The sequence below is a fragment of the Chlamydotis macqueenii genome, chromosome 11, assembly GCF_036417535.1.
Source record: "Chlamydotis macqueenii isolate bChlMac1 chromosome 11, bChlMac1.mat, whole genome shotgun sequence".
Taxonomy (NCBI): Eukaryota; Metazoa; Chordata; class Aves; order Otidiformes; family Otididae; genus Chlamydotis; species Chlamydotis macqueenii.
In genome coordinates this window covers 13,569,883-13,593,756 of record NC_141566.1, presented here as the reverse complement: position 1 = coordinate 13,593,756, position 23,874 = coordinate 13,569,883, and the positions used below count along the sequence as shown (strand labels likewise).

Here is a 23,874-nt window from a genome sequence, read left to right as displayed (position 1 = left end):
GTGACTTTCTCTGCTTCATATATTGAAGTTAGATATTCAAGTCTGCTCAGGGACACACACAGGATGCTCAGTTTGGACTGAGACTCTTTCTGCAATTCATTTAAGCTGAGAGTAATCAACTGCAGCTAGAAAAGGAAGCCACAAACAGGATTTGCTGTGCAAATATGACAGAGACAGACTGACCGACCCTTGTAGGAAACCATTGCTTCTATCCCTCTTTGGGGAAGGACCCACTGACAGGCCCAGAAGTGCTTCGGAACATCCCCCTCTCCAGAGAAACCCTGCTACCACTCTCAGCTTTGGCTCCAAACCCATCAGCACTTCAACCTGGTAAATCACAACGCACCCCTCCCACAGCGGGCTTTCCTCTCCACTGACGATGACTGCACCGTGACAGGGCAGAGCGGGTGCAGCCCCAGCCAAAATCCAGCTGTTGCTCATAAATACATCTCACCACACCTGCAGAGCGAACGAGACACCAAGCAACCACGCACACTCCCTATGTCCCTGCCAAAACTGCGTGAATTGCTCCAGGGCACAGTCTTGGGGCAGGCGCAGGGGGCTGTGGGACGGCAAAGCTGGCTCAGCCGAGCGGGGTTCCCAGGCCTGCACCCTCTGCCAAGGGGCTGCAGGGCTCCTGCCCTGGGTGGGCTGGCTGCCTTTTCTAAGAGTGCCTAAGGGAACACAGAGTTTGCAAAGGACCAGGGTGGGAGGGGGATCTGGGGTCTGACAGAGAGATGCTGTAGCGCTGCACAACTATTATAATCATTTGGAAATATCAGCAAAATATTCTTTTGCAAGGAAAAAAGTAGCTTCTAAATTTTCAAGGAAAAAAAACTACTTAAATTTTTGACCACATTATTTCACAGAAAATCCTGAAAAAATAAACACAACACACTGAAACTGTGAAACCCCCCACATTTTCCATTAAAAATCCCTGAAAAAAAATCTCATGAGAAACTTGAGCATGACGGAAGAAATTCATAGAGCTCAACATTATTCAATTTTCTCTAAAAATAAAGCGAAACCCTGGATGCAGCACTCCCCCTACTTCCATCTCAGGTTCCTCTCCAGGCAGTTTTTCAGATGTTTAACCACATTACTCAAATTCATGACCTATTAGAGGTACAAGGCAGATCTTGCAAACAGAAATGTCACACTGCTGTGCTGACGGGGTCACTTGGTTTGTCACTCTTGCAGAATATGACCTTCAGGGTAGACGTCTTTTGAAACTGCATTTTGAAAGAAGGCATTTTCCTCCCCTCTCAGTTTTGCCTCCCATTTAATACTCTTTTTCGTTTCCCTGTTTCTGGGACAGTAACATTAAGTGCAGCTGCCTCAGCCCTGGCAAGCGGTCAATAATCCCTGCCCTCCAGCTGCAGCGGTGGGAGATGCTGCAGCGCTGCTCTTTCCTCAGGAAAGATTTGTCCTCATTTTCTGTAGACTTTCACAGATTTAAATGCAACTGGAGCTGGATTTCAGATTCTTGAAGTATTTCCCTATTTGCATAGGTCTACACACCAGGCAGAAGGCATGATACTTGTTAAAAACTGTTCTTTATGAGCCGGTCCAAACTGACATATAGAACATGTGCGGTCTGTGCGTACGCTCAGGATGTGTACAGCTGAAGCACAGGTATCACTGGGGTCAGATGGTGTAGTTTAGCTTTTGTTTTAAGGCTACAAAGATGCAAATTAACGGCACAGTTGTGTTCATTACTGCCCTGTATTGCAGCAAAGGTGAAAAGCCTCCATAACCTCTTATTACTGCTCTGAGCCTGGCACTTTGAACACCTGGTAATTTTCTTACTATGGTGGTTTGTTTTGCTCTAGCATGATTGCGTTGTTGTGCTCATTGCTAAGCAATTAACAGTTTGTCCTTCCAGAAATATCCGACGTCCCAGACACTATTAGCTCCTCGGAACATTTTCAACAAAAACATTCCAAGGGAGATGCATTAGCAGCTCTTCCACTTTCTGGGACAAGCATCTCCAGCTATGTACACCATTGCAGAAGACCACACCAGGACAGGGAGAAGTGGTTATTTGTGGTCAAGGCCCTGTTTCACCAAGTTCTGCAGAAACTTTTCATCTCGTATCACTCTGAGACTGGCACATTTGTTGCATAATCCCATTTTCAAGGGCACCAGTGAAGAAAATTACCTCCACCCTAACACTGAACAATGGCTCCTGCACTAGGTTCCTACAGCTTCCAGGCATCAGCCAGTGTTGGGGACTTACAGGGAGGCCAGAATCCTGGTTACCCAACCGGCAGGTATAATTTCTGACCCATGGACCCAAAACTGCTAATGTAAGACTCAAGAGTAACTTGTCAGAGAGAATTCCCTGAAGCTAATGATCTTCTGGTCACCCTGGGTCACCCAGCCTGGGGACAACCTGCTGGCAATTGAGCAAGGTGTGAAAAGATCTCTCTTTTAGATTGAGCTTACCAAACATGATTTTTTCTGAAGGCTCCAAAAGGACCAGTATCTCTCCAGCAAAAGAAAATTTAAAATAATCATCAAAAGTGACCTCAAAATAGAATCAGTATTTGCCAAATACTTTTTTCCTTCCCCTTCTTTCTTTTATTTACAAATGAGTAAACTCCCGTATTGAGATGTGGGTAAGTCTTAGGAATCACACCATGGTTTTGCTCTAGAAGTCACTGAAGCTTTGTATACACAGTATCCCAAAATTACAGTAGTAATTGACATTTAAAATGCAAAAGTCTAGGCAAAACTCAAGTCCTTTTCCCAGAGGCTTCTGGACAGTGCATGGGACTCAGCACGCCCATGTAGCAGTGGGACATAGCATGTTCAGTTCTGGGGGCATTACTGTCAAAAGTGACCACACTGAATCAAAGCAAAGGACCATCTGGCCTGCGAACCTGCTACCTGCTCTGAGAAAGTGTAAAAATATGTATGTGGTTGTACTTTCCCCCAGGAATGCTCTCCTGCCACAAGCAGTTTTGCAGAACCATGTCTCAACCTGTTCTCAGGATCCCAGGTCAAGGCAAGCAGGAGGTATATTTGATGCATTATACATACAACATCTCTAGACATATATTTTTAAACTATATATATAAAATAGAGGTCAAAATATTTCCTTACAGATAGGTACAGAAGTATCTTCACTGCTTTATTTACACATTCTCTAGTGAGAATCTCTTTTAGAAAATCAGCTTAGAGTATAACACTCAGCACCTACACAATTGTTGCTGTTGTGCAGTAGTCCTTTGGAATATTTCGTCTTTTTGTGTTTTGTCTTTCGCGTCTAAACACTTGCCTGATCTCAGCCACGCACAAGCTGACATTTAAAATGCCATCAATATATTTATTTGCCAGAATCTTTCCTCTACGTAAAGCTTGAGTGCTCATTGCAGAAAGGAAGGAAGAATAAATCCCCATCTGAAAAACAGATTTTCCTTCAAACAGCTGGTGAATGAACAGGCACAAAACAAAGGGAACAGAAGAGAGGAGTGTCACCGCTGCAAGGACAGCAGTTGCACTGACATTGCCCCACATCATGCCCCAGTGCCTACAGCAAGGATTCGAGCCCCCCTTCCCTGCTCACAGCAGTTTCAGCGTCTCTGAAGCAGCTCCCTTTCCTCAAAGAAGAGCTCTCTCGATGGCTGTTAAATTGATAAACTCGTCGCTTAAACAAGTGATGGAGCTTCTCCTGGAACTGGCTGCCAATAAAGCAGTACAGCAAAGGGTTGATGCAGCTGTTGGCGAATGCCATGAAGATGCTGAATGGCAGCGCCGTGTCGATGATCCCTGTCACATCACAGTTGTTAATGATGTTCATATGAGCCAAGGCATCCAAAAATGTTAAAATGTGGAACGGGAGCCAGGAAATTAAGAAGGCCACAACAACAGCAGCCACCAGTTTTAGGACTTTGTCCCTCTTCTGCTTGTTTTTCCCAAACTCCTGTGCTTTGAGCAAGTGTTTCCTTATCCAGATGTAGCACATGGTGATCACTGTCAAGGGGATGAAGAAGCCAAGTGTATTCTTCAGGAAGGCTGTTGCCACAGACCATTTTACATAATTCTCATGAGGGAAGGCCATAATACAAGCATTGACCTCCAAGCTTTCAATGTAGTGAGTGTCACGGAAATAAAAAGTTGGGAGGGAGGACAAACAGGCAAAGCCCCACATGACCAATGCTATAAAATAAGCTTGTTGTGGAGTTCTTCTCTGAGAGCGAATAGGATGGACAATAGCGTGGTAACGGTCCACGCTCATGCATGTAATGAAAAATATACTTGCAAACATGTTTAAGCACAGGACTGAACTGGAGATTTTGCACATGAGAGACCCAAAGAGCCAGTTGTACCCCTGCGCATAGTAGGTAGCCCAGAAGGGAAGGGTGGTGAGGCACAGCAAATCTGCAATGGCCAGGTTGAAAATGTAGATATTAGCGACTGTTTTGGGGCCACGGTGACGACAAAGCACCACAACCACCATGCTATTGCCAACCAACCCCAGAATAAAAACCACAGAGAAGAGTGCTGGAATTAGCGAAAACTGATAATCCGACGAGGTAAGTGGGCAGGGAGGGGGCGAGCGCAAAGCAGCCGATGAGTTTGTCAGTGCCGTATAGAGGACCTGGAGAGTTTCTCTGGTGGTGACGACCAGGGAGCAGCTACTCTGCATGTTGGTGCTGGTGGAAAGGGAGGTTCTGCAGGAAATTCATGTGCTAGCAGCACTTTTCTGTCACATCGCTCACCTGCAGGTCAGAAACCATGCGTTAGACATGCACTCTGCAGCCGTCCTAGCTCTGGAATCACACAGTCGTGATAAAATAAAAACCATTTAAAATTATGTCAGTAAGCTGAGTGCTGAAATACCAGGCAACCCTGCTGGACTCCATTCCTCTGTCCCACTGACAGGACACAATTAGCTCTGGGGAGGTCACAGCACTTTTTAATTAGGCTGGCAGAGAAGCAAGCAGCTGGGTTTTATCTGTGATTACAGCTGGTGCTGTCTGTGGCCAGCAGAGCAGAACAATTATTGACTCAGGAGCCAGAGATACTTCAGGAACTTCTATGACCAAAGGCAGCACTGAAGCTCCTCATGATCCTTTTCTCAGCTTTCTCATACTATTTCCAGCACTCTGCACACTGAAAATAACGTGGAAAGGCAGCACTCGCCAGTGGGGATCAGGTATTTCACACCTGAGGGTCTCCTGGGACTTCACAGGCGTGAAAGCAGCTTTTTAACAAGGCTCGCAGGAAAGCAAGCTTTGACCTTTTTTTAATTCACAGGGCTGGATACAAAGACACTGAAGGATTGTTGCAAAATGCCATTTACTGTCAGAGTCCTTCTCAAAGCACATCTGCGTATCCTGCCCTCATGGCGGCTTTTAATCAGAACAGTGAAAGAAATATTTTCAATGTAGATACAAGCGATAGAGCGTCAAGCGCTCAGTCCTTGCAGTCATTGGATTTAACAGTAATATTTGCCATTCATTTAGAAAGATCGGGACTGGGTTTCAGTAGGGAAAAAGGTAGCTACAAACCAGCTAAAATAGGAGAGGTAACTGACCGGTCTGTCTTTGTTCTGGTTCAACAGCTTGTGTCTGCACTCTAAGCAGGGGATTTTTGAAACTAACATTTTACAGTCAATAAAGAAGGTATCATACCTAATTTTTTTTTTTTACATAACAGAAAGAGACAAATCCTTTTTAATTAAGTCCTTATAGACCCACTCAAGCCTTCAAGAATTCTCAAGAGCCCCTAAAAGCCAGGGGCCGGGCTAATGGCCGGGGTTCGGGATAATGGCCGGGGTTTTGGGCCAGGGTTAGGGCTAGGGGCCATTGTTTTGGGCCAGGGTTCGGGCTAATGGCCGGGGTTTTGGGCCAGGGTTAGGGCTAGGGGCCGAGGTTAGGGCTAGGGGCCGGGTTAGGGCTAGGAATCGGGGTTAGGGCTAGGAATCGGGGTTAGGGCTAGGGGCCGGGGTTAGGGCTAGGGGCCAGGGTTTTGGGCTAGGGTTAGGGCTAGGGGCCAGGGTTTTGGGCCAGGGTTAGGGCTAGGGGCCAGGGCTAGGGCTATGGGACAGGGTTTTGGGCCAGGGTTAGGGCTAGGGGCTGGGGTTAGGGCTAGGGGCCAGGGTTACAGCTAGGTGCCGGGGTTAGGGCTAGGGGCCAGGATTAGGGTTAGGTGCCAGGGTTTTGGGCCAGGGTTAGGGCTAGGGGCCGGGGTTTTGGGCCAGGGTTACGGATATGGGCCGGGGTTTTGGGCCAGGGTTAGGGCTAGGGGCCGGGGTTTTCGGCCAGGGTTAGGGCTAGGGGCCAGGGTTAGGGCTAGGGGCCAGGGTTTTGGGCTAGTGTTAGGGTTTTGCACCAGGGTTAGGGCTAGGGGCCGGGGTTAGGGTTAGGGGCCAGGGTTTTGGGCCAGGGTTAGGGCTAGGGGCCGGGGTTAGGGCTAGGGGCCGGGGTTTTGGGCCAGGGTTAGGGCTAGGGGCCAGGGTTAGGGTTAGGGGACAGGGTTTTGAGCCAGGGTTAGGGCTTGGGGCTGGGGTTTTGGGCCGGGGTTAGGGCTAGGGGCCGGGGTTAGAGGCCGGGGTTCGGGCTACGGGCCGGGGTTTTGGGCCGGGGTTAGGGCTAGGGGCTGGGATTTTGGGCCAGGGTTAGGGCTAGGGGCCGTGGTTAGGGCTAGGGGCCAGGGTTACGGCTAGGGGCCAGGGTTTTGGGCCAGGGTTAGGGCAAGGGGTAGGGGTTATGGCCAGGGGTCAGGGTTAGGGTTAGGGGCCGGGGTTTTGGGCCAGGGTTAGGGTTAGGGGTCGGGGTTTTGGGCCAGGGTTACGGATAGGGGCCTGGGTTTTGGGCCAGGGTTAGGGCTAGGGGCCAGGGTTAGGGCTAGGGGCTAGGGTTTTGGGCTATGGTTAGGGTTTTGGGCCAGGGTTAGGGCTAGGGGCCGAGCTTACGGCTAGGGACCGGGGTTTTGGGCCAGGTTTAGGGCTAGGGGCCGGGGTTTTGGGCCAGGGTTAGAGCGAGGGGCCGGGGTTAGGGCTAGGGGCCGGGGTTAAGGCTAGGGGCCGGGGTTTTGGGCCAGGGTTAGGGCTAGGGGCCAGGGTTAGGGTTTTGGGCCGGGGTTAGGGTTTTGGGCCAGGGTTAGAGCTAGGGGCCAGTGTTTTGGGCCAGGGTTAGGGTTTTGGGCCAGGGTTAGGGTTTTGGGCCACGCTGAGGGTTTTCGGCCACTGTTAGGGTTTTGGGCCACGGTTATGGCTAGGGGCTGGGGTTAGGGCTAGGGGCCGGGGTTAGGGCTAGGGGCCGGGGTTTTGGGCCAGGGCTAGGGCTAGGGGCCGGGGTTTTGGGACAGGGTTAGGGCTAGGGTATGAGGTTTTGGGCCAGGTTTACGGCTAGGGTCTAAGTTTTTCTGCCAGGATTACGGCTAGGGGCCGTGGTTTTGGGCCAGGGTTAGGGCTAGGGGCCGGGGTTTTGGGCCAGGGTTAGGGCAAGGGTCCAGGGTTACGGCTAGGGACCAGGGTTAGGGCAAGGGGCCAGGTTTACGGCTAGGGACCAGGTTTAGGGCTAGGGGCCGGGGTTTTGGGTCAGGGTATAGGGCTAGGGGGCCGGGGTTAGGGCTAGGGGCCAGGGTTAGGGCGAGGGGCCCGGGTCAGGGCTAGGGGCCAGGGTTAGGGCTAGGGGCCGGGGTTTTGGGCCGGGGTTAGGGCGAGGGGCCCGGGTTAGGGTTTTGGGCCAGGGTTAGGGCTAGGGGCCAGTGTTTTGGGCCAGGGTTAGGGTTTTGGGCCAGGGTTAGGGTTTTGGGCCACGGTTAGGGTTTTGGGCCACGATTATGGCTAGGGGCTGGGGTTAGGGCTAGGGGCCAGGGTTAGGGCTAGCGGCTGGGGTTTTGGGCCAGGGTGTAGGGCTAGGGGCCGGGGTTAGGGCTAGGGGCCGGGGTTAGTGCTAGGGGCCAGGGTTAGGGTTAGGGCCGGGGTTTTGGGCCAGGGTTAGGGCTAGGGGCCAGGGCTAGGGCTATGGGACAGGGTTTTGGGCCATGGTTAGGGCTAGGGGCCGGGGTTAGGGCTAGGGGCCAGGGTTACAGCTAGGTGCCGGGGTTAGGGCTAGGGGCCAGGATTAGGGTTAGGTGCCGGGGTTTTGGGCCAGGGTTAGGGCTAGGGGCCGGGGTTTTGGGCCAGGGTTACGGATATGGGCCGGGGTTTTGGGCCAGGGTTAGGGCTAGGGGCCGGGGTTTTGGGCCAGGGTTAGGGCTAGGGGCCAGGGTTAGGGCTAGGGGCCAGGGTTTTGGGCTAGTGTTAGGGTTTTGAGCCAGGGTTAGGGGTAGGGGCCGGGGTTAGGGTTAGGGGCCAGGGTTTTGGGCCAGGGTTAGGGCTAGGGGCCGGGGTTAGGGCTAGGGGCCGGGGTTTTGGGCCAGGGTTAGGGCTAGGGGCCAGGGTTAGGGTTAGGGGACAGGGTTTTGAGCCAGGGTTAGGGCTAGGGGCCGGGGTTACGGCTAGGGGCCGGGGTTTTGGGCCAGGGTTAGGGCTAGAAGCCGGGGTTTTGGGCCGGGGTTAGGGCTAGGGGCTGGGGTTAGGGCTTGGGGCCAGGGTTTTGGGCCGGGGTTAGGGCTAGGGGCCGGGGTTAGAGGTCGGGGTTAGGGCTACGGGCCGGGGTTTTGGGCCGGGGTTAGGGCTAGGGGCTGGGATTTTGGGCCAGGGTTAGGGCTAGGGGCCAGGGTTAGGGCTAGGGGCCAGGGTTTTGGGCCAGGTTAGGGCTAGGGGTCGTGGTTAGGGCTAGGGGCCAGGTTAGGGCTAGGGGCCAGGGTTTTGGGCCAGGGTTAGGGCAAGGGGCTGGGGTTATGGCCAGGGGCCAGGGCTAGGGTTAGGGGCCGGGGTTTTGGGCCAGGGTTAGGGTTAGGGGTCGGGGTTTTGGGCCAGGGTTGGGGCTAGGGGCCAGGCTTAGGGCTAGGGGCTAGGGTTTTGGGCTATGGTTAGGGTTTTGGGACAGGGTTAGGGCTAGGGGCCGAGGTTACGGCTAGGGACCGGGGTTTTGAGCCAGGTTTAGGGCTAGGGGCCGGGGTTTTGGGCCAGGGTTAGGGCGAGGGGCCTGGGTTAGGGCTAGGGGCCGGGGTTAGGGCTAGGGGCCGGGGTTTTGGGCCAGGGTTAGGGCTAGGGGCCAGTGTTTTTGGCCAGGGTTAGGGTTTTGGGCCAGGGTTAGGGTTTTGGGCCAGGGTTAGGGTTTTGGGCCTCGGTTAGGGTTTTGGGCCACGGTTATGGCTAGGGGCTGGGGTTAGGGCTAGGGGCCGGGTTTTTGGGCCAGGGTTAGGGCTAGGGGCCGGGGTTAGGGCTAGGGGCCGGGGTTAGGGCTAGGGGCCAGGGTTAGGGCTAGAAGCCGGGGTTTTGGGCCGGGGTTAGGGCTAGGGGCTGGGGTTAGGGCTTGGGGCCAGGGTTTTGGGCCGGGGTTAGTGCTAGGGACTGGGTTTAGGGCTTCGGGCCAGGGTTTTGGGCCGGGGTTAGGGCTAGGGGCCGGGGTTAGAGGCCGGGGTTCGGGCTAGGGGCCGGGGTTTTGGGCCGGGTTTAGGGCTAGGGGCTGGGATTTTGGGCCAGGGTTAGGGCTAGGGGCCGTGGTTAGGGCTAGGGGCCAGGGTTAGGCCTAGGGGCCAGGGTTTTGGGCCAGCGTTAGGGCAAGGGGCCGGGGTTATGGCCAGGGGTCAGGGTTAGGGTTAGGGGCCGGGGTATTGGGCCAGGGTTAGGGTTAGGGGTCGGGGTTTTGGGCCAGGGTTACGGATAGGGGCCTGGGTTTTGGGCCAGGGTTAGGGCTAGGGGCCGAGCTTACGGCTAGGGACCGGGGTTTTGGGCCAGGTTTAGGGCTAGGGGCCGGGGTTTTGGGCCAGGGTTAGAGCGAGGGGCCTGGGTTAGGGCTAGGGGCCGGGGTTAGGGCTAGGGGCCGGGGTTTTGGGCCAGGTTTAGGGCTACGGGCCAGGGTTAGCGTTTTGGGCCGGGGTTAGGGTTTTGGGCCAGGGTTAGAGCTAGGGGCCAGTGTTTTGGGCCATGGTTAGGGCTAGGGGCCAGGGTTAGGGTTTTGGGCCACGGTGAGGGTTTTCGGCCACTGTTAGGGTTTTGGGCCACGGTTATGGCTAGGGGCTGGGGTTAGGGCTAGGGGCCGGGGTTTTGGGCCAGCGATACGGCTAGGGGCCGGGGTTTTGGGGCAGGGTATAGGGCTAGGGGGCCGGGGTTAGGGCTAGGGGCCAGGGTTAGATCTAGGGACCGGGGTTTTGGTCCAGGGTTAGGGCTAGGGACCGGCGTTTTGGGCCAGGGTTAGGGCTAGGGGCCAGGGTTTTGGGCCAGGGTTAGGGCTAGGGGCCGGGGTTTTGGGCCGGGGTTAGGGCTAGGGGCCAGGGTTAGGGCTAGGGGCCAGGGTTAGGGCTAGGGGCCGGGGTTGTGGGCCAGGGTTAGGGCTTGGACCCAGGGTTAGGGCTAGGAGCCAGGGTTTTGGGCCAGGGTTAGGGCTAGGGGCCGGGTTTTTTGGCCAGGGTTAGGGCTAGGGGCCGGGGTTTTGGGCCAGGGGCCAGGGTTAGGTCTAGGGGCCGGGGTTAGGGCTAGGGGCAAGTGTTGTGGGCCAGGGTTAGGGCTAGGGGCCGGGTTTTTTGGCCAGGGTTAGGGCTAGGGGCCGGGGTTTTGGGCCAGGGGCCAGGGTTAGGTCTAGGGGCCGGGGTTAGGGCTAGGGGCAAGTGTTGTGGGCCAGGGTTAGGGTTAGGGGCCGGGGTTGTGGACCAGGGTTAGGGCTAGGGTCCGGGGTTTTGGGCCAGGGTTAGTGCTAGGGGCCGGGGTATTGGGCCAGGGATAGGGCTAGGGGCCGGGGTTGTGGGCCAGGGTTAGGGCTTGGACCCAGGGTTAGGGCTAGGAGCCAGGGTTTTGGGCCAGGGTTAGGGCTAGGGGCCGGGGTTTTCGGCCAGGGTTAGGGCTAGGGGCCGGGGTTTTGGGCCAGGAGCCAGGGTTAGGGCTAGGGGCCAGGGTTAGGGCTAGGGGCAAGTGTTGTGGGCCAGGGTTAGGGTTAGGGGCCGGGGTTGTGGACCAGGGTTAGGGCTAAGGTCCGGGGTTTTGGGCCAGGGTTAGGGCTAGGTGCCCGGGTTTTTGGCCAGGGTTAGGGCTAGGGGCCGGGGTTGTGGGCCAGGGTTAGGGCTAGGGGCCAGGGTTTTGGGCCAGGTTTAGGGCTAGGGGCTGGGGTTTTGGGCCAGGGTTAGGGCTAGGGGCCGGGGTTTTGGGCCAGGGTTAGGGCTAGGGGCCGGGGTTAGGGCTAGGGGCCAGGGTTAGGGCTAGGGGCCAGGGTTTTGGGCCAGGGGCCAGGGTTTTGGGCCAGGGTTAGGGCTTGGTACCAGGGTTAGGGCTAGGTGCCAGGGTTAGGTCTAGGCGTCAGGGTTAGGGGTAGTGGCCCGGGGTTTAGGCCAGGGTTAGGGCAAGGGGCCACGCTTAGGGCTAGGGGCCAGGGTTAGGGCTAGGGCCACGGTTTTGGGCCAGGGTTAGGGCTAGGTGCCCGGGTTTTTGGCCAGGGTTAGGGCTAGGGGCCGGGGTTGTGGGCCAGGGTTAGGGCTAGGGGCCAGGGTTTTGGGCCAGGTTTAGGGCTGGGGGCTGGGGTTTTGGGCCAGGATTAGGGCTAGGGGCCGGGGTTTTGGGCCAGGGTTAGGGCTAGGGGCCGGGGTTTTGGGCCATGGTTAGGGCTAGGGGCGGTGGTTTTGGGCCATAGTTAGGGCTAGGGGCCAGGGTTAGGGCTAGTGGCCAGGGTTAGTGCTCGGGGCCAGGGTTTTGGGCCAGGGTTAGGGCAAAGGGCCAGGGTTAGGGCTAGGGGCCAGGGTTAGGGCCAGGGGCCAGGGTTTTGGGCCAGGGGCCAGGGTTAGGGCAAGGGGCCAGGGTTAGGGCTAGGGCCACGGTTTTGGGCCAGGGTTAGGGCTAGGGGCCAGGGTTTTGGGCCAGGGTTAGGGTTAGGGTCCAGGGTTTTGGGCCAGGTTTAGGGCTAGGGGCCAGGGTTTTGGGCCAGGGGCCAGGGTTAGAGCTAGGGCCCAGGGTTTTGGGCCAGACTTAGGGCTAAGGGCCAGGATTAGGGCTAGGGGCCAGGGTTTTGGGCCAGGGTTAGGACTAGGTGCCAGGGTTAGCACTAGGGGCCAGGGTTAGGTTTAGGGGCCAGGGTTTTGGGCCAGGTTAGGGCTAGGGGCCAGGTTAGGGCTAGGGGCCGAAATTTTGGGCCAGGGGCCAGGGTTAGAGCTAGGGGCCAGCTTTTTGGGCCAGGGTTAGGGCTAGGGGCCGAGGTTTTGGGCCATGGTTAGGGCTAGGGGCGGTCGTTTTGGGCCATAGTTAGGGCTAGGGGCCAGGGTTAGGGCTAGTGGCCAGGGTTAGTGCTCGGGGCCAGGGTTTTGGGCCAGGGTTAGGGCAAAGGGCCAGGGTTAGGGCCAGGGGCCAGGGTTAGGGCCAGGGGCCAGGGTTTTGGGCCAGGGGCCAGGGTTAGGGCAAGGGGCCAGGGTTAGGGCTAGGGCCACGGTTTTGGGCCAGGGTTAGGGCTAGGGGCCAGGGTTTTGGGCCAGGGTTAGGGCTAGGGGCCAGGGTTTTCGGGCAGGGGCCAGGGTTAGAGCTAGGGGCCAGGGTTTTGGGCCAGACTTAGGGCTAAGGGTCAGGATTATGGCTAGGGGACAGGGTTTTGGTCCAGGGTTAGGGCTAGGGGCCAGGGTTAGCGCTAGGGGCCAGGGTTAGGTTTAGGGGCCAGGGTTTTGGGCCAGGTTAGGGCTAGGGGCCAGGTTAGGGCTAGGGGCCGAAGTTTTGGGCCAGGGTTAGGGCTAGGGGCCGGGGTTGTGGGCCAGGGTTAGGACTAGCGGCCGGGGTTTTGGGCCAGGGTTAGGGCTAGGGGCCGGGCTTTTTGGGCCAGGGTTAGGTCTAGGGTCCAGGGTTTTGGGCCAGGGTTCGGGCTAGTGGGCGGGGTTAGGGATAGGGGCCGGGGTTTTGGGCCAGGGTTAGGGCTAGGGGCGGGGGTTAGGGCTAGGGTCCACGGTTAGGGCTAGGGGCCGGGGTTTTTGGGCCAGGGTTAGGGCTAGGGGCCGGGGTTTTGGGCCGGGGTTAGGGATAGGGTGCGGGGTTAGGGCTAGGGGCCAGGGTTAGGGCTATGGGCGGGGGTTTTGGGCCAGGGTTAGGGCTAGGGGCCGGGGTTTTGGGTCGTGGTTAGGGCTAGGGGCCAAGGTTTTGGGCCGGGGTTAGGGCTAGGGGCCGGGGTTTTGGGCCGGGGTTAGGGCTAGCGGCTGGGGTTTTGGGCCGGGGTTAGGTCTAGGGGCCGGCGTTAGGGCTAGGGGCCGAGGTTTTGTGCCAGGGTTAGGGCTAGGGGCCGCCGTTTTGGGCTGGGGTTAGGTCTAGGGGCCAGGGTTAGGGCCAGGGGCCGGGGTTTTGAAGCAGGTTTAGGGCCAGGGGCCGGTGTTAGGGCCAGGGGCCGGGGTTAGGGCCAGGGGCTGGAGTTAGGGCTAGGGGCCAGGGTTTTGGGCCAGGGCTAGGGTTTTGGTCCAGGGTTAGGGTTTTGGGCCAGGGTTAGGGCTAGGGGCCGAGGTTAGGGCTAGGGGCCGGGGTTTTGGGCCAGGGTTAGGGCTAATGGCCGGGGTTTTGGGCCGGGGTTAGGGTTAGGGGCCGGGGTTTTGGGCCAGGGTTAGGGCTAATGGCCGGGGTTTTGGGCCTGGGTTAGGGCTGGGGGCCGGGGTTTTGGGCCAGGGTTAGGGCTAGGGGCCGGGGTTAGGGCTGGGGGCCGGGTTAGGGTTAGGGGTCGGGGTTAGTGTTAGGGGCCGGGGTTAGGGCTAGGGGCCGGGGTTTTGGGCCAGGGTTAGGGCTAGTGGCCGGGGTTTTGGGCCAGGGTTAGGGCTACGGGCCAAGGTTTTGGGCCGGGGTTAGGGCTAGGGGCCAGGGTTTTGGGCCAGGGTTAGGGCTAGGGGCCGAGGTTAGGGCTAGGTTCCGGGTTAGGGCTAGGGTTAGGGCTAGGGGTCGGGGTTAGGGATAGTGGCCGGGGTTTTGGGCCAGGGTTTGGGCTAGGGGCCGGGGTTAGGGCTAGGGGCCGAGGTTTTGTGCCAGGGTTAGGGCTAGGGGCCGGGGTTAGGGCTAGCGGCCGAGTTTTTGGGCCAGGGTTAGGGCCAGGGGCCGGGGTTTTGGGGCAGGGTTAGGGCCAGGGGCCGGGGTTAGGGCCAGGGGCCAGAGTTAGGGCTAGGGGCCAGGGTTTTGGGCCAGGGTTAGGGTTTTGGGCCAGGGTTAGGGCTAGGGGCTGAGGTTAGGGCTATGGGCCGGGGTTTTGGTCCAGGGTTCGGGCTAATGGCCGGGGTTTTGGGCCAGGGTTAGGGCTAGGGGCCATTGTTTTGGGCCAGGGTTCGGGCTAATGGCCGGGGTTTTGGGCCAGGGTTAGGGCTAGGGGCCGAGGTTAGGGCTAGGGTCCGGGTTAGGGCTATCGGTCGGGGTTAGGGATAGGGGCCGGGGTTAGGGCCAGGGGCCGGGGTTTTGGGCCAGGTTTAGGGCCAGGGGCCGGGGTTTTGGGCCAGGTTTAGGGCCAGGGGCCGGGGTTTTGGGGCAGGGTTAGGGCTAGGGGCCGGGGTTTTGGGCCATGGTTAGGGCTAGGGGCCGGGGTTTTGGGCCATGGTTAGGGCTAGGGGCGGTGGTTTTGGACCCCATTCCTAAATGTTTAGTTTGATTTTAGGGTATCCCTTCCTCTTCATTTTCCCATCATTCCTCCCTCATTTGAGATTGTCATGGAAAAGGCAGAGGAGGAGGAGAGACACCCTGAAACCACTGGAATTTGCATTACTCAAGAAAAAAATAGAGAAAATTTGTAAAGGAAACAGTAACATTCATAATATCTTGGGGGCTGAAAAAGTCAAGACTTAACAAAAAATATTTAAACCGAAGATTTGCACTCAGTTCCCACATACTGGAATCACTATTAGAGTTTCTGTTTTGTTCAAGAGGCATTAAACAGACAATGCACCTTCTAGAGACATGCTGCAAGAACTCTGTCCTTTCTCTAAACCAGACACCTACCAAGCAGGTCAGTAGGAGCATGTGGGATGTGCAAGTGCAGAAGCCACATATCTCACTGCAAAGGAGAAGAAATGCACCTCTTGCCACCAGTTCCCCCTGTACATACCCTGCCTCAGGTCCGGAGGACTGCTGGCTCTCAGGTGAATGACTTGAGATGTCAGCACTCACTCTGACTCATATTAATTCAATTTTTTACTAACAGTATGTGACAAGACACCCTCAGCCAGGAATTCTTGCTGCTAGTTGCTTTTCACGTGAACAACTGGTGAAAGCTTTTGTTCAGTCCTTCACTAAACATCCAGTGTGCTTTGTTAGCAGGGGGAAAAAGTCAAATGCATGAGAATGTTTACTTTGCAGAGATAACAAACATAAATTGTTTCGATTTAAATATAACATTTTCCTTTCCAGATGCACTTTTGATCCTCACAGATACAGACTGTGTCTATTCTGTTCTACCTCCAAAACTGTTTGAAACTTTGTGCTCAGTTCCTGCCTCTTAGTAGAAGAGAGATGGGCCCGATGTACCTAGTGCAACGGGGTCATTCCTCACGCTGCCCTTTGCCAAGTCTTGCTGCCACCCTTTCCCCTGCCAGTGCTCAGTACATCCGATTCCTTACCTGATCCCAAGTTCTCACTCCAAAGCTCCATTTGGCCAATGTATAAAAACTCTCCCTCTTCTGTTTGCCCCACTATTTCTTTCTTCATCACACGTGTACTTCTGTACATGAATGGCTGTGAAATAGAAGGTACACCCGATACGGATGCCGAAGCTGTCCCTGCACAAGCCAACCTTGTGCTATGCAGCACTGCAGCTGAGCTAGTGCCTCCTGAGCTGGCAGGACGTGTTTGTCCGGCTTCCACAACCAGGCTGGTAAATCCAGCTGTGTCAGAGCCCATCACACAGCTCAGCACAGGGGCAGAGTCTTTAGGCTATTTGCTGTTCATCTGGCTGCAAAGGTACAAAAGCTGGGAGTTTTCACCACAGGAAGACCTGTTTGATGTTAAATGGTGAGGAGTTAGTGCTCTCTGGGGCATGTATTTGGGGAAGGATTTTATGCATGTCTTTTATACTAAGGAAAAAAAAAAATCCCAGTTCAAGAGAAGCAAGAAATTTTGCTGCAGGTTCACAGACAGCACTCAGATTTACTTTTCTGTCCTCAAGATCAAGACCATGCATCTAAAGAAGTCACTAGAAGTGTTAAAAAAACTCCAAATCAACCTCCAGAAAAACCCAAAATAAAAAAAAAAAAACACCTGCACAAAACCACACACAATTCAAATAGGAACTTCTGATCAATTGTGCAAATTAAAAAAAAAAAAAAAAAAGAAGAATCCATGCACTCCAAGTCCTAGGTCTTGGTTTTTGCAGGGAAGTGCTGCTGTCAGGGATGGAAAATTCCGAACAGGCAGTGTATCTGACTGTGCCAGCAGACCGTTGGAGCCAGCTCTTGACGTTAAACCTTGCCAGCCTGCCAAATCCTCAAAGCAATGTGGGATCCAGATGCAGACTGTATTCACAGGCTTGATTTGTTCCTTTTGGAGAAAGCAAGAGGGGAAAAAAAAAAAATCTCTCATAAATGTGCTCTCCAGGATGCATAACAAAATGCAGGACGGTATGGCTCTGACCCATTTGGTGCTAATTTACAGAAGGATGACCTGACTCCCTGGTCCTGGGGCTGGTGGCAGGAGCTGGGGACCCAGCTCCCACACACCACCGGGGGAGTGATGATTTCCATCGTGCTGGATGGCACATTTGCATCATGCCAAACGACAGGCCTTTTGCACACCCTCACCGAAACCATCCTGCCTGCAGCTAGGTTCCCCTAGCACTCCATAAACTTTTATACACATTCCTCCTTCCCGCCTTTGTTTGTTTAAAGGTTTCTTTCAGGATTAATTGCTCAGTCTTGCAAGTAAGATTGGAATATCTACCTCAACCTTCCCCAGCCCCAGAGCACTCCTGCAGAGAAAGTTGCTTTCTTGCATCCTTTTCGGGGCCTTAGGGAGGAGAGCAGTTGTGAGCAGCGACCAGTTGAAAGTTGATGCTGAGGGAGAGAGTCCTGCTCATACCCAGCATCCATGGTTCTTGCCTTGGCGTGCTGGGTCTTAACGCTGTCTCACATACCTCTGAATGAAGCATGATCATTTCTGACAGCAGGTGTCTGCAAACCCAGTGTTTTGGTCAGGAGGGAGAACTACTACCATTTTTAAAGGGAAGACCTTGGTCAGTGATTCAGTTTCCCTCCTGGAGCCATGATTTCACGTGGAAGCACTGAGCAGGCCTGGGAAAAGCCCTGTTTCTCTGCTTCACAGCAGCACGGTGGTGAACACAAGGGCCACTCAGCCAGGACCCATCAGAGTACGGTCCCATTCATCTGCTGGAAGAAGCCAGTTTTTGAAACAGTTCAATGTCTAGAGTGTCTCCGAGGCAGTTTGGAGGGAAGAGGGATGCCTGTTCCACCTCCAGCATGCAGAAAACTTTTCCAAAGCACTTATTTTATGAGATGTTTGTGTCCAGCTGATAGCACTGCCAAAACAGAGATTATCCTCCATGACATTGTTTGTTCAAATAATTGGCTGTAAGCATTTTACAAGTTACTAAAAGTAGTAAAGAAAACAAGCACAAAAGTGACAGACTTTGAAAACATGCTGTACCCGTTGCTATTAAAGGCAGGGAGTGCACCGGCGCCCTGGCACGGCTGCCCGCTCTTGGGAGGAGCACAGCAGCTTGCCTGGCCTTGCTAAAGGCAGCAGGACTTGGCCAGAGCTCCGTTCCCAAGTGCTGCACACCTTCCAGCCACAGCCCCAGATAAAGATGAACCACCAGGCACCAAGGCTTGCCCACCACAGGCATAGAGCCTAAATCCCGCTAACGCCGCTATGGCTGAAGCACAGCATTTCAGCAAGTGAGACCTGCTCAGCCAGATCGCAATGGGAACCCTCATTCAACTTTCATAAAGAACAATTTTTCATTACAGGTAATTTTCTCCTGCTCACTTCTCCCAGACCAGTTGCTGTGATGAGCAGCAGAAGTCAAGACATTGACGCCCACAACTTGTGGTAGAAAGCTCCCGCCTGTCTAGCTTCTGCTTTATTAGTGTTAATGTATCGGTATATAACCCAGCATTTAAAGGATGTGTGAGCACACTTCTCATTTCTTTTTAGGGTCTCAAAGTGATTTTTTAGAAAGAGCTAGGACTCCCTGGCCAGTTTTATACGGCTACAGAGTACCCAGGGGGTCTCTTTCAAGAGATCCTTTAAAAATAAAAGTCTTCCTTCCTTTGCTGTTTCAAACTATACTCACTGCAAGCATCATTTCCCACTTTTTATGTGTTTTTGTCAGGAATTTCTCTTATCTACCAAAAATGCGGAGATACAGATGAAAGAGAGTTCACCAGCTAGATGAAGCTTTGGGGAAGTCAGAATATTCCTGACATTTGGGTATTCCAACTTATTTAATCTTCCAACTTATTTAATCCTTCTTTTAATCAACAAAGCTATTAAGTTATTCTGCTCAACCCACATTTGCCCACCAGAAAGTTTAAAGAAGGTAAACTTTGCTCTTTTAACTTATTAGACCAGCAAGACCATCCCAAATTAGATGTTTGTACTGCTTGTATCAAACCTCGATCCTGTAAAGCAAATACAGCTCCTTAAAATCTGCAATATTAGGCAAGGCTCTTGACATCACTTCCAAACAATTTCTGAAGTGGGTGTGCTGGGCTATAAATCCCAAATGTCAGATAAATCAGTGACTGAAGAAAAGACAAAACAAACTCATGGTCATGCAGTGGGTGGAATACATTCATTCTAACAGAAGACCTGCAGTGGCTTAGCCTTTCCACTAAAGCCGGAAGGATGAGCCACCTCAGCCAAAACATGATGCACTCCAGAAAACCCTCCTAGCAGATGTAGTGAGACAACCAAAATCCCTGCATGCGAAGCACAAAGAGCTGAGCTGAGCCTGGAAAAGACAGCCCGAGAGATAATGCTCATAATTAAATGGACCACAGTGGGAAAGCATTTGTTAAAAAAGTATCTAGAGACAAAAATGATGTGGTTGTTCTTCTCAAGGATCACATCTTTACCTTGTCCCTGCAGCATCTGTCGTGGTAGTGACGCTGGCTACTGCTGACTGCAGCGAGGATGCTCAAGAAGCAGAAGCTGGACAGGCAATGCTGAGTGCTTCTTGCAAAGGAGCACAGCACACTGCAGCACACACAGGATATCTCTGTCGTCATCATCTCGGATCAACCCTCAGCCTTCAACAAATGTTTAGGTCTCCACAGTGTTGAGCGACAGCACATCACTGCGTTGCTTCCACCCCAAGGGAGCTGCCGTCAGTAAGTGTGGCCCAGTGGCCCTGCGGCCCAGGCGGCGGCCATGGCTGAAATCCTGGCAAGGCAGCTGCCACCCCTTGTGCATCATGGAATCATCACAGGAAGCAACTGGAATTGCCAAACCCACGACAAGGTGTAAAAACCTGGTCATTTTGATACTTATGGGCTTCCTTGGGCCCACAGGCTCTGAAGCAAGGAGACATTCTGTGGCTGCGTGGTCCTGTTTCACCACCGTCTTTTGGTCCAGTTAAGCAACATCTGGCAATGATGAGCTCTAAGAGCTGCATACTTTTGGTCTCTGAAAATTTCCAATATGAAATCAAGGAGAATTAGAGAGAGCTGGGCTTAAATAAGGCCTAGAACATGGCAACACTGTTGGAATTACAACCAGAAATAAAGCCTATGTAGAATACAAAGGACACCAGAGAAAACTGGATCTTCAGCCTGAGCTACAAAACTTCAGCTAGAGGTGAGACCATTTCCAGCAGACACAGAGCAGCTCACTCCTCCTGCAGAGAGACCAGCAGAAATCTGTCTCCTTCACAGGGAAACACAAAGTTGTGGAGCAGTGGATAACCAAAGCCATGCTGCAGCAGGAGGTAAGAGAAGCCATGGAGATCCCAGCAGCAGGACATCCCTCCTAAGTGATGTCCTTGACAGGGCAGGCTGAGCTAAGCCAGGAATACAGAAAACAAAGATTCACCCACCAAAACCTTCAGCATGGCCCCAAATGTGAGTAGCTGGATGGGTCAAGCAGCACACTTTTCCACCTTCCTCTGGGGCTCCCAGGACAAGCTCCTTGGCAAGGTGCCGTCACCACTGCTCTCAGGGTGAAAACCAGCTTTTGGCCCCTAGTAACACTGTGGCAAAGTCTGTCTAACTAAACAAATGATGTTGTTTACAGCTGGAAGACGGTCTCCATTACACAAGAGGGCCATCCCAGCCAAGCTTCCAGGGAGAAGCTGTTCTTTGGAGGGTTGTTTCTTGAAAAAATGAAGAAGAAAACAGAACTAGCTGAAGCCAACACAGCAATTTAACAGCACAGGAAAACTGATCTGCTTCTGCCAAGAAAACAATGGATCTGCAAATTTGTCCAATTCACACTTGCGGTTGGGTGTATCATATATTTGGGTTTTTAGCCACTGGCTGGACAGAGCTGGCAGAGCAGGGGAGAGAAAGGAAACAGAAATCTTTAAAACATGAAACAAAAAAACTGAGGCAGACCAAGAAACTAATAGCAGGGAAATGCACCTGGAGGGAGGGTTCTCAGCGAAGATGCTTCAAACACATAAAAACATGAGAACTCCAGCAGAGAGAAGTGAGGGGGAAAACAAAAATTAAAAGAGCAAGAAAAAACAAGAGCAGCAACTGCATCACTGGTTGCCCTGCTGACACATCAGCTGCAAGGCCTGGGTCTAGCTCTCTTGGCATCGTAAGCAAAATAATCAGCCTGCAGACTGCTGATCTCTGGCTGCATGAATCAGCCCCCTGATTGCACTTTTCCTTTGAACTCTGGGTATAGGATAAAAACCAGGGAGGGGCCCAAGAACATGGGCTTTTAGGGACCAAGCCCAGCTCCAGCTGCTCAGCATCATCTTCAGACCTGCTGGACACAGGCAGTGCCCCGGGAAGGGCAATGCCCTTGGGGTGCTCTGCCTTTCACCCATGGGGATCAACTTTTACCACTCATAGATGGCTCAGGGCTTATCCCAAGAACAGGCTCCACCATGACACAGCAATCCTCCGCACATTACCAGCTGGCAGGGAGCGTCAGGCTTGTGCGGCTCCTGCGAGTCTCCCATGTTACCACAGAGGAGTCACAGCCATGGACAGGGCTGTGCTCAGGGCTCAGCCGCAGCTCCACTTTCCGTGGTGTCCGGGTCATGGCCTGAGCCCAGGGCATCTGCCAGCACGCGCAGCCACACCAGGGCGAGAGACCCTCATCTCACATTGAGCCGCTCTCAGCTGCCTTTGCTGAGGCCCTAACTGGAGAAAAGTCTAAAAATCCCCCCCTAAAACAGAGGTTTTTTGAGTAAACTGCTAAGCAGATCCTGAGAACTGTGATCAACCCAGGAGCAGGAGCCTCTCCCAGACAGATCCCAAGGGAAGTCTGTTAGCTGCTGCTGTTTATGGAACGCAGGAGGTAGCAAAAACCACTGTCAGAGCGTGATGCTTGGCAGAGAAATCTCCCTGCGTCTCAGTAATGCTCTTTAGAGCAGGGCGGCACTTAATCGGCTTTTATCTGCCTGAAGGCTTGATCCCCATTGGTCTGCAGCAGGAAGAACCGGCTAATTTATTTTTACCGCGCACTGAAAGCACAGCCTAACCGATCCTGCAATGCTTGCTGTTCAGCTGTCCAAAAGGTACACGCTCTTTTTCTTGCCTACTTCTCTACTTCTCTACAACAGGTATTAGATGTGGTGGCTGACTTGCAGCTGGTCATGTTCTTTCTTGTTATATTTATATTTATTTGTGCAGCAAAGTCTGGACTGACTCTGAATATATCTGTTTCATGCCCAAGCATGTGCAAATGTGCACCTGAAGAGATTATCCACTGTAACAGGGCTGGACTGAGAGCTCTCCCTGGAGAAATAGCAGCATCCACTGTCTCTTTAAACCTCTCTAATAATTATTTGCGGATTCTCACCACCAACACCTTCAGAAACCTGACTTTCCTGCACAGTCTCTGGCTAGATGGAAACAATCTGACTTTCCTGTCCCCGGGGACCTTCCATGCTCTCAGCAAGCTGCGAGAGCTGCACCTCAGCAGGAACTCACGCCTCACCTACCTGCACGTGAACACTTTCAGAGGACTGTTAAACCTCATCAGCCTGGACTTATCCCACTGCAATATCTTCGAAATCCATCCACTTCTATTTTCACATCTGCCTTCTTTAGAAAGACTCGATTTGGCCTCCAACAACATGCGGTATGTCCCACAAGCCTTTAGGAACCTCTCCAGCCTCACGAGGCTGTCCCTGGAAGGCAACCACATAGAAGCCATTGGCAGAGATTCCCTGAAGGACCTGGAAACCCTGTACGATCTGAATCTCAGGAAGAATCGGATATGGATCATTCAAAATGGCGCTTTTACAAAGCTTCTCAGATTGGGTGTGCTAAATTTAGGACACAACTTCATCACTGATTTGCCTAATCAGCTTTTCGATGGGTTGATCCAGCTCAAGACCATGCACCTTGAAGCCAACAGAATCACTGCTGTTGACTGCACCTTCAGACATCTGCTGAACTTGAGAAACTTGTATCTGAACAACAATTGGATCTCCTTGATCTCAGACTCTGCTTTCTCATACTTAAACAAGCTGCACTTCCTTCACCTGAGCAAGAACAACCTCAGCTCCCTCCCCATCCGCTTGTTCACTGAACTGCCAAAACTGAAGTATGTGTTTCTATCCCACAACCCCTGGAAATGCGATTGCAAGATGCTTTGGTTCTTGCGGTGGACTGCAACACACAGGGGAGCGATTGAAGGGCTGCACTGTTCCTTCTTGGGCCCTCACAACACAACGGCGCTCCACATTCCCCATCCAGGGGACCTGATGGACTGCGCGATGCCACCTGTGCTGGCAAGTGAAGACAAGTGCAGGGTGGCTGGCACCAGTGCAGCTCCCGGCCCCTCCGCTTTCCCCAGCAAGGTCATGCTGCTGGCACTTCTCTGCTACGCATGGTATTTTGTGAGGGGATAGGACACCTCCATGGCCACATTTTGACAATGTTTAAATTATAAAGTGGAGGCCATTTATTTGTTTTCTTGCTATTTGTTTAACCATGGTTTTCATTACAGGTGGGTTTTATATGGAAATAGAGGGATTTTATTACATAGGAATAAATGCTTTCATTTATGGGCAATGCTCAAATCTGAAATGCTGATATCAAAATTCAGTGCAAATGTTCATGTGCAGAGAAGCTCACATTAGCAAGTTCAGGACTGGGGCTTGTGCGGACGGGGGGCTGGGAAGCATGGCCCCACCACAGCCTCTGCAGTCCCTGTTTCCCAGCTGACCACAGCCACGTGTGATCTCTCGGGGAGGGGCTGCCTTCCTGCGCCCAGCCCACACTGGGGATATGTAGAGTACTGCTGAAGCAGGAATAAATTGCACATGTTCCAGTACATCTAGGGACCCTAGAAAATGCTCAGTCTATCAGCAACTCTGTGAATGTGCGGAAGCTTCCCACAGCTGGCACAGGAGATGCTTTGCTGTTAGAATATAGGACAGCATTGGAGGAGTGGGTGAAAATGTCACAAAGTATAACACGTTATTGCTCATCTGCTCTTTGCAGCAGGGAGCCTCAGCTAACACGGCTCTGCCTTTACCCCTGCAAAGATCTCATTTGTCTCAGGGATGGTCTGTACAAGTTGCGTCTCCCTGCATTTTGTCAACAAGCTCTGGCATGGCATCACACCAGGGCCATACTCCCCAGGTGCCTCCCTCCAGCTGCTGGGAGACACTGATGGGTCATTATGATCTCTCCATCACAGCAGTATTCACCTTGCTCTCCTCTTTCACACAGATTACCCTTCTCTAT

At 53.5% G+C, this 23,874-nt stretch overlaps 1 protein-coding gene and 1 non-coding gene across 2 annotated transcripts; one reads left to right on the top strand and one right to left on the bottom strand.

The window, feature by feature from the left end:
• Positions 1 to 2,586: 2,586 nt before the first annotated feature.
• Positions 2,587 to 4,723, bottom strand: AGTR2 (angiotensin II receptor type 2). Its single transcript, XM_010116735.2, has one exon. It carries the CDS (start codon positions 4,652 to 4,654, stop codon positions 3,536 to 3,538), a length of 1,119 nt encoding a protein of 372 aa, XP_010115037.2. The 5' UTR covers positions 4,655 to 4,723; the 3' UTR covers positions 2,587 to 3,535.
• A 17,047-nt stretch (positions 4,724 to 21,770) lies between these two features.
• On the top strand, positions 21,771 to 23,057 carry LOC104479135 (uncharacterized). Its single transcript, XR_015259643.1, has one exon. It is a non-coding gene; the product is annotated as an uncharacterized LOC104479135 (transcript).
• Positions 23,058 to 23,874: the final 817 nt, after the last annotated feature.